The sequence below is a fragment of the Ovis canadensis genome, chromosome 8 (assembly GCF_042477335.2).
Source record: "Ovis canadensis isolate MfBH-ARS-UI-01 breed Bighorn chromosome 8, ARS-UI_OviCan_v2, whole genome shotgun sequence".
NCBI lineage: Eukaryota > Metazoa > Chordata > Mammalia > Artiodactyla > Bovidae > Ovis > Ovis canadensis.
Genome location: NC_091252.1, coordinates 90,748,848 through 90,764,783, shown reverse-complemented (window position 1 = coordinate 90,764,783; position 15,936 = coordinate 90,748,848). Strand labels below are relative to the sequence as shown.

The 15,936-nt window shown below is 37.4% G+C and overlaps 1 protein-coding gene across 5 annotated transcripts in view; it reads right to left on the bottom strand.

The window, feature by feature from the left end:
• The window catches only part of SCAF8 (SR-related CTD associated factor 8), a 220,816-nt gene that overhangs the window by 133,024 nt on the left and 71,856 nt on the right, over positions 1-15,936 (bottom strand). For all 5 annotated transcript variants that reach the window (XM_069598778.1, XM_069598775.1, XM_069598774.1 and 2 more), the window contains exons 14-20: positions 14,440-14,540; positions 11,586-11,699; positions 9,771-9,927; positions 7,777-7,910; positions 5,843-5,987; positions 3,807-3,875; positions 512-730 (exon numbers count right to left, since the gene is read on the bottom strand). In XM_069598778.1, coding sequence (XP_069454879.1) covers positions 512-730; positions 3,807-3,875; positions 5,843-5,987; positions 7,777-7,910; positions 9,771-9,927; positions 11,586-11,699; positions 14,440-14,540 — 939 coding nt within the window. The remainder of the gene's footprint in view (positions 1-511; positions 731-3,806; positions 3,876-5,842; positions 5,988-7,776; positions 7,911-9,770; positions 9,928-11,585; positions 11,700-14,439; positions 14,541-15,936) is intronic.

Below are 15,936 nucleotides of genomic sequence, written 5' to 3'. Positions count from 1 at the left end.
TTAAGTTAAACTAAAATGTCAGGTTTTATACCGATCCTCCACCTTTATTTAACAAAAGCATTTCCAACAGTAGTGTCAATTAAAAAAAACAAAAACAAAAAACAAAAAAAAACACTTGCCGCTTTCAAACAACACACTTATCTTCTAGACCTAGCTGAATATCTGGTAGAAGCTCTACCTTATATTGGTTTGTTTTAATCTTTCTGTTGGTATACATATTTTGTGCAATCTTATTCTAATAACAACACATTTAAAAAGTCCCAATAGGCCAAAAAAAGGGAGAAGTCTTAAAGAAAAGGTGTCAAAGTATATACTATCCTGAATAGAATGCCAAATTTGTTTTTAATGTAAATTTTAGGAGACAGTGATCTTTTTTTAAAAGCTGCAATATCCATGCACTGGTTACATATGCATGACACCTCAGAATTAAACACGAATACAGAGAACTAGTACTTATGATTTAACTATGTCTTTCTGGGAATTTCTTTTTACTTTTTTTTTTTTTTTTTACCTGATCTGGTGTTTTCTGCAGAAGAAATCTGGTGATCAATAAGATGAGGTACTTTTTCTTCAGGCTCTGCTTGTTTTGTTGGAGGATTAAAAACATTTCCAGCTGGCAGAGTGGCAGTAGCAAGACTGCTGGCAATAGAACCACCTGGTAAAACAAGGCTACCAAATCCAACATCTTTCACAGTTTCTGGAGTCATAGATAATGGCGGCTGCACTAAAGCTGTTTAAAGAAGGAGAATATACAGTTCAGATTTAATTAGCTAATCAATTAACGTGCCAAGTTAAAATATTAAGCATGACCAACACTGGTCTTGAAGTTTTAAATCACCTCCTTGCCTCTTCTCCCAATTATCTGGTGAGACTGCTCAGTTGACATGTCATAAGTGAATTCTCTTCTGGTCCCTTTATTTCATTTATGATGAAAACTAACCTCTGGGAGCCTGAGTGTTTCATTTAATGGCATCTCTGTATCATTGGAAACGACCCTGATGCCGGGAAAGATTGAAGGCAGGAGAAGGGGACAACAGAGGATGAGATGGTTGGATGGCATCACCAACTCGATGGACAGGAGTTTGAGGAAGCTGTGGGAGCTGGCGATGGACAGGGAAACCTGGCGCACTGCAGTCCGTGGGACTGCAAAGAGTTGGACATGACTAAGTGACTGAACTGAACTGTATTACCCAGCACATTATAAATATAGCAACTGATACTCAAAATGATAAATGAGATATCATGAAGAGGCTAAATTATACTTAGAAACCTCTTTTAAAAAAATAGGGTGAAACAATTTTTAGAAATATTTAGTAGAGACAAGTATAGTAAAATAAGGACCCACACTTAAAATCATAATTTTTCAAAGATGGGGCTTCCCTCATGGCTCAATGGTAAAGAATCCACCCGCCAACGTAGAAGACGCTGGTTCAATCCCTGATCCAGGAAGACCCCACATGTCATGGAGCAACTGAGTCTGTGCACCACAGCTATTTGAGCCTGTGCTCTGCAACAAGAGATGCCGCTTCAATGAGAAGTCCACCTACCGTAACCAGAGAGTATTGCCACAACTAGAGAAAAGCTCATTCAGTAATGAAGAAGACCCAGCACAGCCAAAAGTGAATCAATGAAAACAAAACCGAGTAACTTTTCAAGGATGCCAGTACACGACTATCTAAATGTACAGAAATGATTGGTGTAAACACAAAGACCAACAAATGAGAGTGAAAACCTGCCCAATTCTCTAGAAATTCTAAGTACCAGGATCTTTTACATTCACTACTTTTTGTCAAATGAGGTTAGAAACTCATCAGATTAGAACTACAAATAAAAAGGTGCAAAGATTTTGTTTTAAAGAATGGGTAGACATGCCCTGTCTATGTCACGTATGTTAAAAACTAAGCTAGAGGAATATTAAAACCACAATTGAACAATTAGAAATTCTAGTCAAATTTATGTCACAACACTATCTAGTCATGTACTCTGGGATTCTAAAAAGTGTTTTATCCTCACATTTAACTCCAGACTACCTAGACAAACCGTTAACACAGAACAAAGCTGTAAAACAGGAATAAAATGACCTGAGATCCCATATGGGAATTGTGAGAACTAAATGAGACAGTGTGAACAATCAAGTGAATATCTGGCATACAATGGTATTTCTATTTTTTCCTTTAATTGATCCCAGATTTTCCAAAATAATTAAAATAAGGAGAAGTAAAATTGGGAGATGGGCTCTTAAGTAAGTAGGATACTGTAAACAGTGAATTCAGAAATGGCTTCTGAACATTTTTCTAATTTTCAGAAAAAAATGAACAGTTCTTCCTAATTAACCAACAGTAACATAAAAAGGATCCTCATGTTGTCTAACAGCACCAGGAGAAAAAGGAGTTTAAAAATATAAGAAAAATGAGTTACAAAATCAAAAGGTAGGCTCTGTATCACATATATTCTCTTTACAATAAAGTCCTTTGGTCCAATATTATGGCAAAAAGCTAAGAAGCTCTCAAAAACTGATAACAGTCATCCCAAAAGGACAGAGCAGTAACATGAAAGGTCTCACTGTACAAAGATGAACAAATTGAACTTCAAAAAGAAAAGTGAATTTAACTATTTGAAAGCATAAATCCATTAATCCATACACATTACTAAAAACGAAGGGGAAAAATGTAGAGGGAAGGGAGTAGAGAAGAAATAAGAGAAATTCTCCTCTACCTTCAGCCACTGGGTATCACGGATAATAGAATTCATTACTCTGAAAGATGGCACTTGTAGTAAAGAATTTAACATCTACCCTGGGTCTCCTGTCCTTCAAGGTAATGAAATATAATTTACAGAACAAATTTTTGCTAAGAAATGTGGAAGGGATCATAAAACTTGGAAGATCACTTTGCAACTAGTAAAAGGTAGATGCTGGCAATAATAATAAAGGATGAAAGCATCAGACGACAATGTGGAAGGGACTGTTAATGACCAGGTCCCACCATCTGAACGCACTGACCCATTCTGATATCATTAAAAGTGAACAAGAAGGCACTGCGTGCATGGCTCTTGATGTGAGGTAATATCAGTCCACAGAACCCCACTTGCTAGGTTTTCTTACCAAAAAAGCTGAAGCATGTTCTAAACAAGCCTATGGTGCTAAAAACTTTCTATCTGCAGGAGGTTCAAGAAGACAAAAAAACAAATTCGATGCCACGAAGAAGCAAAAAACCCAAACCCATCATTTGGGATCCTATATAGTGAAGTGAGGGATTCCGAGGTGCGGCTGGCGGTAAACAATCTGCCTGCCAGTGTGGAGATGTAAGAGGTGGGGCTCAACCCCTGGGTCAGGAAGGGCCCCGGAACAGGGCAGGGCACCTGCTCCAGTGCTGTTGCCTGGAGAACCCCTTGGACAGAGGAGCCTGGTGGGCTACCGTTCACAGGGTTGAACAGAGTCGGACACGACTAAAGCAACCTAACACACACGCACACAGAAATGAACTTACTTTGCAAAAAGTCAAAGACATGAAGGATTTTTTAAAAAGGGAATGTGGGTGGAGCTGCTCCAGATTAAGACATTTTATACATAAAACAAAACAAAACAAAGATATGAGAAGTTTTGATTAAAATAAACAATTATAAAAAAATTTTGATCCAATAGAGCAAATCTGAATATGGACTGTCATACAATACTGCTGATTTGTCAGAAATCATTTAACCCAAAATACCAAAAAAATGCAACTGTCTGACAACTTTCAGAATAAAAAAATTAACAATAATTCACAGGAATGAGAATCAACACAATTTTTAATGTAGAAACTCACATGTTGGTACTACTGGCGGGATAGTAGGTGGTGGTACAACAGGGGGTGGAACTGGAGGAGGCATGAAACCTGCGTGGGGAAAAAAAAGACCAACAATAAAAGAACAAGAAAGTTACTTTCTTTTAAATCAAAGATTTAAACAGCTATAAATGAGATTCTACATTCATTATATAATCATTACCACAACCTCATATTTATGAATATATTTTCCATTTAAATAATTATTTATATATATATAACCTTATTTGACACTTAGTAGGCTAAAAAATAAAAGCACAGAGATCCCTGTCATAAACACATACTATTTATTTACTCATTCGTCTAAATCCTGTGGCACGCTCTATGATACTGAAAAATCAAACATTAATTCAAGCCAGGCAGCCTGTTTCCATGTTAGTTTGATGACTGCATGGGGAGTTAAGCATTGTATTCAAGCTGCTGGTAATATTATATGCAATAATGTCACCTATAAAATATGCTACTCTATTTCTGATATATATATATATTCTGTTTATCCACCAGACCACAATATTTGCATTAATTTTGCCTTACTATAGTTTGTTTTGAACACTGAAACAAACCTTAATAAAAATAAGATAGATAAAAAATAAATAGATTTACTATTGGCAGTTTCATGATTTTAAGTATCACATGATCCAACTATAAACCTGCTTCTCTGTATTTTTAAAATACAGAGCTACCATTAAATTCCATTAGAAAAAGTGGCTAAAAATAATGGGGAAAAAACATGATTTTCAACAAACGAATGCAAACGTGTGTATGGTTTTTGAAATACCATGTATTTCTTCTGAGAAAAGAAATCTTCTGAGAAAAGTTTAATTTTCAATGACAAACACAGAAGATATTTTATGAGTAATTCTCTAATATTTAAAATATAAAAAGTTACAGTTCTTACTAAAATCATCAACTTCAAATTATACATTAAACTATAATTTAAAAATTTTACATTACATGACAAATTACAACAGACAATGAGTTTAATTTTTGGTTTTGTTTCCAGTTTTTAGGAACCGTATTCAACAATGGCTAAGGGTTTAAATTACAGAAATCAATTCAGTCATTCTTTTCATAAAACACAAAGAATTCATAAAGTTAAAAAAAACAATTTTGAAAAACAACATGTATCATTTGATCCCTTATTCTTCTAAACCTCCCATGATCTAATAATAAAAAGCTCTAAGCTCTCTATATCTCTTACATATAAGCAATTCATTACATTTAATTGATATAGGTTAAGTAATCCATAGTTTTTTACATGGAAACAATGATTTAAGGGCCTTTATGTTTACCAATAATTAATTAGGTCAAAAGAATTACTATAAATTCAATTAGCACTTTAAGACATACTTTGATTTCTAATGTCAAACTGGAAATCTAATAATTTTTAGGATGGCTAATCTACATATTATTAGATCCAGAGTGGCTCAGATGGTAAAGAATCTGCCTGCAATGCAGGAGACCTAGGTTCAATATCTGGGTAGGGAAGATCCCCTGGAGAAGGGAATGGCAACCCACTCCAGTATACTTGCCTGGAGAATTCCATGGACTGAGGAGCCTGGCAGGCTAGAATCCACGGGGTCGCAGTTGCCACGACTGAGCAACTAACACTTTCACTTTTTTCAATCTATATATATTTGATGCACACTTTCTGATAAATGGGTGATAACTGTAGACTTCTATATAAAAAACTTCAACATAAATGTTAAATTATTTTTAAGTATTTGATTTTAAAAGATTCATTTCTTTTCTCTGTCAAATGCTTCTTAAAAGTGTGGTCTGTGAACAACAAGCATCAGCTGGGAACTTGTTAGAAATGCAACTGTCCTGCCCCATTTCAGTTCCACTGATTCAGAAGGTGGCTGGGCCCAGCAATCTGTGCTTCAACACACCCTACAGGTGATTTGGATGTAAGCTCTGGTTTGAGACTCACTGCTCTTATAGCATTTAAACTTCGAAAGAGAACAATTTAAATGACAGAATTCTCAACAGAGTTCAAATACAAGATGAATTCTTACCAGGCGGTGGTTGTGAAGGGTTGAAACTTGCTCGGAGAAAAGGAGGTGGAGGGATTGGACTGAAGCCGGGAGGAGGAACTGGCATTGACACAGGAAATGTTGGTGGTACTAAATTAACCGCAGGCACTGCTGGAGCTACTGGAATCTTGGGGGTAGAAAATAGAAAAGTCCATGCACCATGTTATCCATCTGCAACAATTACATCTTAGGACAACCAAAGGTAAATGATTTCTGTTTCACAGGAAGGTAACGAACATTATCGTATTAAGTTGCTTTATTTTCTTCCTTTCTGTATTCTTACAAGTGAACCTACCTGAAGTAGAAGACAGTATTTTTCAACAGAGTGTATGTGGAGATTGTGAAATCTATCTTATATTCAGGTGATGCAAAAATATGGGCACCTCCTTCAACAGTGAATATCATGCTCAATTTTAAACTGCCATCTCCCACTAAGTTTGTAACACCTAACTATGTTATGCAATCTAATCACCATTAGGAAGCACGTCACTTACTACCAGCTTTAAAATGGCTGCATTTCTCATTAACTTGCTTTCTACTCCTAATCATAAATTCTTTTACTCATAGTAGGTACAATAATTCCCAAATATTTATCTGCATTTTGGCATGGCTGGCTGTATTTCTCTCCTGAAGAAAAGTGAGTCTCTCAGTCATGTCTGACCCTTTGCGACCCCATGGACTATACAGTCCATGGAATTCTCCAGGCCAGAATACTGGAGTGGGTTGCCATTCCCTTCTCCAGGGGATCATCCCAACCCAGGGATCAAACCCAGGTCTCCCGCATTGATTCTTTACCAGCTGAGCCATCAGGGAAGCTCACCTTTCTTCTGAAGTTCACATTATATAAACGGTCTATTCAACACCTCAATTTTGTTGTCCAGAAAGAGTTCAAACTTTCACATGCACAAAACTGAACTCCCTCTGTCCTTCCCAAAACCACACTTCCACAGTCTCACATTCTCAGGTAATGGTAACTCCATCTTTCCAATTTCTCAGACCAAAAACCTTGCCTCTGTTCTTTCTCACACCTCAAATCCAATCATGTGCACTGGTCATTCCATGACAATACACCTAGTACCTGTCAGCTGCTTGTTGACTTCACTGCCATCAGTCTCGTCCAAGCCACCATCATCTTGTCTGAATTGCTGCAGTTGTCTTTTAACTTGTCTCTGCTTTTATCAGTGCCTACTATTCTATTCTCAAAGCAGTTGCCAGTGCAATCCTTTAAAGCCAGATGAAGCCACTTCTTTCTTCAAAATAAGGGGTCCCCCATCTGAGAGTGAAACCAAAGTCCTCCAAGAAGTCTCACTTTCACTAAGCTGCCTCTCACTCACTGTTCTTGCTCATTTGTTTTTCCTGGAACACACCCATAATGTCCCCAGCTGTGGCCTTTGCACTGGTTGTTCCCTCTGCCTCCAAAGCTTTCTTGAGACAGCCACATGATTAACTGCCTCAGCAACTTTAAGTGGTGCTCAAATGTCATCCTGAATAAAGTCTACCCTGTTTTACATTGTAAACTCCTACTGAGGCGCTCCTGGCGTCGCAGCTGTGTACTCCCTTCTCCCTTGCACAGCATCTTAGAAACTCACTGATTTCCTAGTTTCTGTCTCTCATGATGAGAACTGCTCCAGAAGGGCAGGGATTTAGGCGTGTTCTCTTCCCCTGAGGTCTCCCCATCCCAGGTGACGAGAACAGTGAATGTCACAGAGCAGGCCTTCAACACATTTGTTCAGTAAATAAACATTTAAATATGAATTACATCTTACCTAAATGAAAATTTTCAAAATACTTATATTTAATGTTAATCTATTTTGCACAATTTCTCCCCAAGTTTTATAAAATAAAAATGAGTGAAAACAGAAATGTAAAATGACACATCGAACAGTTTAAAAAAAAAAAAAACACCCAGCACTAACCTGTAACATAGCAACAGGTGGAGGGAAAACCTCTGCCTGGGTTGTGACCACTGTCTCCTTTTCAGCTGGAGGTGGGCTCTGAGTTGTCTGGACCGTCTCTTTAACAGGTTCTGAGCTTTTCACCGTTTCCCATTCTAAACAAAATATTTGAAATTGACTTCCTCTGAGTGGATGCAATTTTTCATTTTCTATTACTATGAATACATTTACTCCAGGTCCGAATGGTTCTTCCTGTACCACGGCTCATTTTCCAGAAGTGTCCACAACTCTAGGTGTTGTGGACAAACTCTATTTGGTTATGCTGAGATAATTCTGATTAGGATACTAAGGAGTTCAAAACAACATGAGGCGCAAACCAAAGATACTAAAATATTCAGTCTAGAGAAAACACATAAAAGGGACATAAGAGACTTATCTCCAAGGCTGCCTGATATAAGAGGAGCTAACTTTATTCTACATTTTGTCACAAGGTACAAGGGGAGCCCAACAAGGAAAGCCTTAACTCAATATAGAAAAATCTCCCTGAAAATACTGAAAAATTCAAAAGCAGAACAAAGAAGGTCCAACGGGTCCTCTAAAGGTTCTTCATCTCCCTTAGAGTACACCCATCAAAGTTACCAAAATGACTAGTAAGACTGCACATGACCTTTCCACTCTGCCTCTCTGACTTCATTTCCTACTACTCACTTCTCACTATACTCAAGCCATTCTGCTCTTGTGACCATTTAATAGACTTTGCATTCTCTCTGCACGAACCACTCTATCCCAGAAAGCTGCACATCTCAGCCCTCTGAAAATCACTTGCTCCACTAGACCCTCTTCAACCACTTAAAACTGCAGAAGCACCATAATCATGCTGCCTATCCCCTTGCTCTGTTTTTTCTTAGGCCTTACCAACAGTGAAATACTATTAAGTTTGATTACTTTGTTTATTATCCATTTCCCCCCCACTAGAACATGGGTTGGCAAACACTTCTTACTGTAAGTATTCTAGACAGCGTGGGCCTGTGTTCTCCATTACAATGACTCAACTGTTGTCGAATTTTAAAGTCATATACAATAGGTAAACACAACTGACCATGGCTATGTTCCAATAAAACTTCATCTACAGAACAGGCAGCAGTAAGACTTGGCCCAAGGCCCGCTGTCCATCCCTGTACTTCAGTGTGCACTCTGAGAGGAAGGGTTTATGTCTATCTCACTGCTATAGTCACAGTTCCTAAAATTATGCCTGGCACACAGCAGGAACTGAAATATGCTTTGAATGAGTAAATGTTCTCGAAGAACAGCCATCCAAGTCAGAGAGAGAAGGAAATGGCAAAAATACAACAACTGAAAAAAGTGTTTGAAAACATGTGCACTGGCCAGAGAACAAAACCACTCTGAAAATTAAGCTAACTTTAGTAAAGGAGCTAAGATGCCAAGAAATGAGGTCTGTCATATTCCAATTCTTTCCCAAGTATCCATTATCCTGTGAATTTTTTAAAACAAACAGACAGATTTTTAAAAGAACAGGTCAGATTATCACTTGGTTAAAAGTTTCCTAGAGCTCCATGAATCTCAACTACAGCTCTCTAAACCAAGGTTCTATTCCCGCCATTCTCAACACAGATACTAATCAAAATATTATAATCTAGGAAGTTTTTTTTTAGAGAAACACCATCCTAAATCCTCAGTTCTCATTTAAACTTAAGTAAATAAAATAGTCTAAAGATCCCTCCATATTGACAATTCTCTCAAAGACTGAAACTTTAGAAAAAGGCATATATAAGAAATGCTACCTTCAGAGTTGTAGAACACTACACTCTGACACTTATGAATAGATCCCAGTAAGCATATATATTGAACAGGGTAATGGTTCATTTTTTTCCCCTCTTGTGTGCAAGGGGGAAAAAATCCAGGAAACACAATTCACCCCATCATGCAAAATGTTTAGCAGTTACAACCCTTTCAGCATACTTTTTAAACAGTAAAACTCCCTGTAGGGTTCTTACCAGTATTTACAGTTTCCTGATCAATCATGCCTCCTTCTGCAAAACCTTCCAAGTCATCCACTTTAACTTTTTCCCACGGTATATACGTAACTCCAAGATCCACATCCCAGAATTGTTTGTATTCTGTTTTCACACCTTTGTTTAAAGCCCAAGCAATCTGTAAGAGAAGGAAAAAAAAGGGTTCATTTATACTATTTAAAAATTAAAAAAGCTAAAACATACAAAATTATAAACTAATGATGTAAATACAAATAAAATTAGTTTCAAAAATCAGCTGGACAAAAATCACTGCTGGAATAACAATAATCAAGGAATTTTTTCCCATGTATTTCCTGATTTTGTCTGTAAAATGAAACCTGCATTAGACAGCGATGGTGTCTGTAATATGGGGTCTATTTCCACTACTTTACTTCAGTTGCTCAGTCGTGTCCAACTCTTTGCGACCCCACAAACCACAGCACACCAGGCTTCCCTGTCCATCACCAACTCCTGGAATTTACTCAAACTCATGTCCATCGAGTCAGTGATGCCATCCAGCCATCTCATCCTCTGTCATCCCCTTCTCCTCCTGCCCCCAGTCCCTCCCAGCATCAGAGTCTTTGCCAATGAGTCAACTCTTCGCATGAGGTGGCCAAAGTACTGGAGTTTCAGCTTCAGCATCAGTCCTTACAATGAACACCCAGGACTGATCTCCTTCAGAATGGACTGGTTGGATCTCCTTGCAGGCCAAGGGACTCTCAAGAGTCTTCTCCAACACCACAGTTCAAAACCATCAATTCTTCGGCACTCAGCCTTTTTCACAGTCCAACTCTCACATCCATACATAACTACTGGAAAAACCATAGCCTTGGCTAGACGGACCTTTGTTGGCAAAGTAGTATCTCTGCTTTTTAATATGCTATCTAGGTTGGTCATAACTTTCCTTCCAAGGAGGAAGCGTCTTTTAATTTCATGGCTGCAGTCACCATGTGCAGTGATTTGGGAGCCCCCCAAAATAAAGTCTGACACTGTTTCCCCATCTATTTCCCATGAAGTGATGGGACCAGACGCCATGATCTTAGTTTTCTGAATGTTGAGCTTTAAGCCAACTTTTTCACTCTCCTCTTCCACTTTCACCAAGAGGCTTTTTAGTTCCTCTTCACTTTCTGCCACTTCTTAGTATGATCTTAAAACAATACATTCCTCAATATAATCCAAATCTACTTTTCACCATAAAAACCTCAACTTAATTAGATATAATTATTTAGATAAAATCTTATAATCAAGCAATTAGATACTTAGATAATTAGCTAAACAAAATCTTGGTACTCCATGAGAGAAGAGACCACTGACACTTCAGCTTACATAGAGAAACTCTCTGCCATAAAAGGACAAAGCATGGGTGTTATTAACTCCTTTGAAAGTAATTTTAAATTTATTAATTCAGTTACAGAAATTGATAAAATAAATTATCTTCAAAATAGTAGAAATAAAATGTGAATTACAAGATATTAAAAAGGAGACATCAATAGTATAATTATGGGTTAGGATTAGGAGGCACTGGGAAGAAATGAATAAAAGACAAGCTTGATAATGTTCTGCTCATAAAATGGGGTCCTGGTTGACTGAAGAGTACTGTGCGGGTACGATTTCAAAGAACTGCTTGAATAAGGTTTTGTTTGGTTATTGTTTAACCTCAAGCTAATTCAATACTTTAATAATACTGAAATAATAAATTTCTGTCAAGGTTTACCCATAACGCTAAAAAAGGATTCAATACAGGAAACAAGATTCTAAGGATCCAATAAAACAAGAGCATGCATCCCCCAATCTCACCTTAATGACCTTGGATCCAATTTTATATGACCCGGAACTAAGTTTCTGAAGAGCTCGAAATGCATCTTGTCGATGAACCATGCAGACATAAGCACAGCCTCTGGGAGGAATCATCTGTTAAAAAAATTTTTTCCTTTAGAAATGGTATAAGGAGGGCAAGTCATTTCTAGCATTTTATGGTTTGAATAGAACAGGACATTGATTACTGATAATACTGAATCATTTTCCCCCTTTCTTCCTCTGGCTGTTTATTGATACAATTCATATACAATTACTTAAAGAAAAAGTTCAGAAGTTAGCTGGGACTCATTCTAAGCCTGATATACATGAAATCTTAAATATATCACATGTCAATCCGTTTCACTACACAATGATGAACTATTAAAATAATGCAAGACATGTATATAATACCACCAGATAAACAGAATGTAGTACTGGATGGCCAACATATTTGAAGCATGGAATTTATTTACAGTAGTATTTATAATTTTCCAAATGTTATGTGGGTATTGTGAGAAGGATTTTTGTTTGGCTGAAATATTTTATCCTTAATATAAAGTCCAAAATCTACAACAAATAATAAAATGAAAGCTTTTCAATTTTATAAAACTTAACTTTGCCCAACTACTTCCAGACAAAGGTTTTAGTATGAATAGGAAGATAGCCTCAGCATAAGGATCTCAATTTTTGTAGCATTTAACTACTCTATAAACTACCAAATCATAAAATTATCTTTAATGTATTAATTCAGAAAAATACACGGAGTATTTCACTTCATGAAGAACTTACAAGGTCTTCTACCACTTTCTTAGTAGTCATTACATAAGCTTTAGCTGTGAAAATAATCTTTCCCCCAGTCTTGCTAATATCTCAAGCTATCAACTCTTAATTCCAAACTTCTCAAAAGAGAAGCTTATCTAACCCCTTACATAATTCATCTTTCGCAATGTAGATCCAAACCCTCCCCAAACCACCAAAAATATTTTCTTCGAGCCAATGACCTACTAAATTCTAAATCGAATGGACTCTTCTCAGTCTTCAAATTCCCCCCCAACTAACTGAAAGGTTTATTAAGTCTTCCATCAGTTTTTCAAATCCTGGATTTTATCACTAGCTATTTAGTACACTTCACTTCACAAAATAACTTAATGCCCATTACTTGTAAATAATACACTATTATAAGGTAAGACAGAAAAAGAGGGAGACACACTGATGTCCAAATGACTGTTGTACAAGAAAGACTAGACATGGCATACGCAGTGTGAAATACAAGACGCTACTTGGATACAAGATCTGTTCAGAGCAGTGATTCCTGGTTTTGCATCAAATTCACCTGTGTAATTATGGCACTTTGATAAGAATCTAAAGATAATGATCATGGGCATCCATGTTTTTTCAAATGTCAGCCCATGTCTGATATGCAGCTAGAGCTGAGAACCATTAGTTTAAATATAGTGCAAAATCAGAAAAAAATTTCAGAGGTTACATGATTACAAACTCTGAAAGATTACTTAAATTCTGACAGGTGAAATTTAAAAAGACAAAAAGAAAAGCCTTCAACACTTTTATGGTATAAAAAGAGGAATCTGAAACACCTAAGTTGAAACACTCAACCAATTATCTATTATTTATTAATTAATCAGTTATTTACTATCCATGTAACTCAGTCAAATCATTTAGGTTCCTCCCTGGTAAAGTAACACTATACGAATTACTTATTAACCAGCTTCCTGTGAGGCTCCAATGAGGTCACACTCCATTGAAAGTAAAATACAAAATGGTCAAATTCAATTTAAATAAACACTGCTGTCACTAATACCAAAAAGTCAAATTTGGCCATATAAAGAATGTTGAGACTATAAGGACTCTAAGACTAGAAAGGAAAAACCAGTCAATTTCCTGGTAAATAATGATGAAAAATGTCCAAAAGACATTAAAGGATAGTAACAGTGAATAAAACCAGGGTTAAAGACTCCTCAAACAAATGACTACAAAACATATCATGGCTTAGTTTTAGCTCCAAGGAGAAACACTGGCCCCTCAGGAAGAAGAAAATATTCCAAGAAGGGGACTGGGTGCAGGGAAAGAATCACACTGAGGCGTGAGGGAACTGTGCTCAGGCCGCACAGGTTTTCTTGCCTCGGGGTTTGCTCTGAGAGGGCGAGGTGGGGAAGGGGAGGAAGGAGGCTGGCAGAAGACTGGGACCTCCCGTCCAGCTGTGTCTCCACCATCACCGACATGCTCAGGTGAATTCTAACTCAGTTTCTCCATTTTCATTAAAAAGGGGAAAAAAAGAATTAAACCAGATTATACATATGGTTCAGAGAAGGCAGTGGCACCCCACTCCAGTACTCTTGCTTGGAAAATCCCATGGACGGAGGAGCCTTGGAAGGCTGCAGTCCATGGGGACGCTAGAGTCAGACATGACTGAGCGACTTCACTTTCACTTTTCACTTTCATGCACTGGAGAAGGCAATGGCACCTCACTCCAGTGTTCTTGCCTGGAGAATCCGAGGGATGGCAGAGCCTGGTGGGCTGCCGTCTATGGGGTTGCAGACTCAGACATGACTGAAGCGACTTAACAGCAACAGCATACATATGGTTCCTGCTAACTCATTTGATGTTTTTAGCAATCAAGTACTGCCATACTGCAGTAAGCCCCCTAAAAATATTTTGTAAGAATTCCATTAAAAAAAGAAAAATTAATTAAGAAGATATCAGGAGAATAAACACAAAAATGATCAGAGTCAAATAATCCTCACAAAAATGTGATTAAGGGCAGATACAAAGGGACTGAAAACTCCCTGTATTTTTTCCAAACCTTACACTATTATATTTAAGAATTGATACTTACATTAATGGACTCAATCTGTCCAAACTCTTCAAACAGGTTGGTTAAATCTTGCTGTGTTGCCTTCTTGTCCACCTGACCAACCCACAGAGTAGTACTGCATACTGCCAAGACACAAGAGACAACGACCTAAATCACAGGTAAGTTACCTTCTTCAAGTAGCTAAGGAAAAGCACTAGTAACAGTAATAAATTAAAATAAGATAGCATAAATACTTATTAACTGATATTTTTATTTGTTATGTTTAAAATCAACTAAAATGCCAGGTACCCACTCACATCTATGCCAAGACAACATCTTGCATTATTATCACATATTCTCAAGCTTGACAGCACACACTGGTGGATATCTGAGACGCACTAAAGACAATCCAAGATACGTGGTACAGAAAATCGGGAACTGGGGTAGTTTAAAAATTCTGTAGGTGATTCTAATGTGCAACAAAGTTTCAAAATCACTGTTCACTGCAATCCTATTTGGGAACCTTTTAAGTATCTTTCTGTGATGGAATGAACAGTTAAATCTGAAAGCAGTATCTTACCCTTAAGAAAAGAATAATTAGATTAAAAAAAAGGGAAAAGGCTGATGCAGAACTCAACTTGTTACCATGAAAGCCTCAGGGATACTAAAAGCCGGAAGCACCAGAGACACATCTGGCCTATTTTTGGCTGCACTGTTTATGCCTTCAGAAACAGCTCCTTTCCCTGAAAACACTTACTTTAAAAATACCTACAGCTGATATATTTGCAGAGTTTTATTATATTTGGATTCGTGTCAATGTTATTTAAAAAAAAAGTCTCCAGCTTTTGGGTTACTGTTTTACTCTACAGCTAATTCAGCCCTACATTAAAATATGACCATTGCAAGATATCTACCAAATGTGGATTTCAATCAGGCCTCTCTACTCTGGCTGGTCAGAACGTGAATGTCTTCCAGACCTATGAGAGCTTCGGGAATCATTCAGTTAACAGATCCCTGGAGACTGTTCTCTCCCTGCTGTTTGTTCTGGGTCTCATTCAGTTCACCTGTTCATTCAACCAAAGTCTCAAAGGGCAATGCATTAGTTTTCTTTTGCACTGTAACAAAACACCACAAAATTAGTACCTTAAAACGCAGAAAGGTAGTCTTCTACATCTCTGGTGGTCTAAAATCAGTCAGCAAGTTACACTCCTTCTGGAGGCCCTCAGAGCAAATCTGTTTCCTACCTTTGCTGGCTAGCTTCTACAGTTATCTCATTCCTCAGCTCCTGATCCCAACCCCCGTGTCTGAATCAGGGTTAGGAGCACCAACATTATTAATCATTTACTACTGGTTCTCACAATCAGGTAAGATTCTGGAAAGACAGCCAAGGCTGGTTCAGATTGCTAAAATATAGTAAGAAGATGCTGTCACCTTTAATTACATGCCTGGGTTTCCAGGGTGCTTCAGCAATATAAGCTGTACCAGTTACCCATCTATCTCCATGGCAGAAAGAATTTATTTGGAGATCTTCAGAAATTA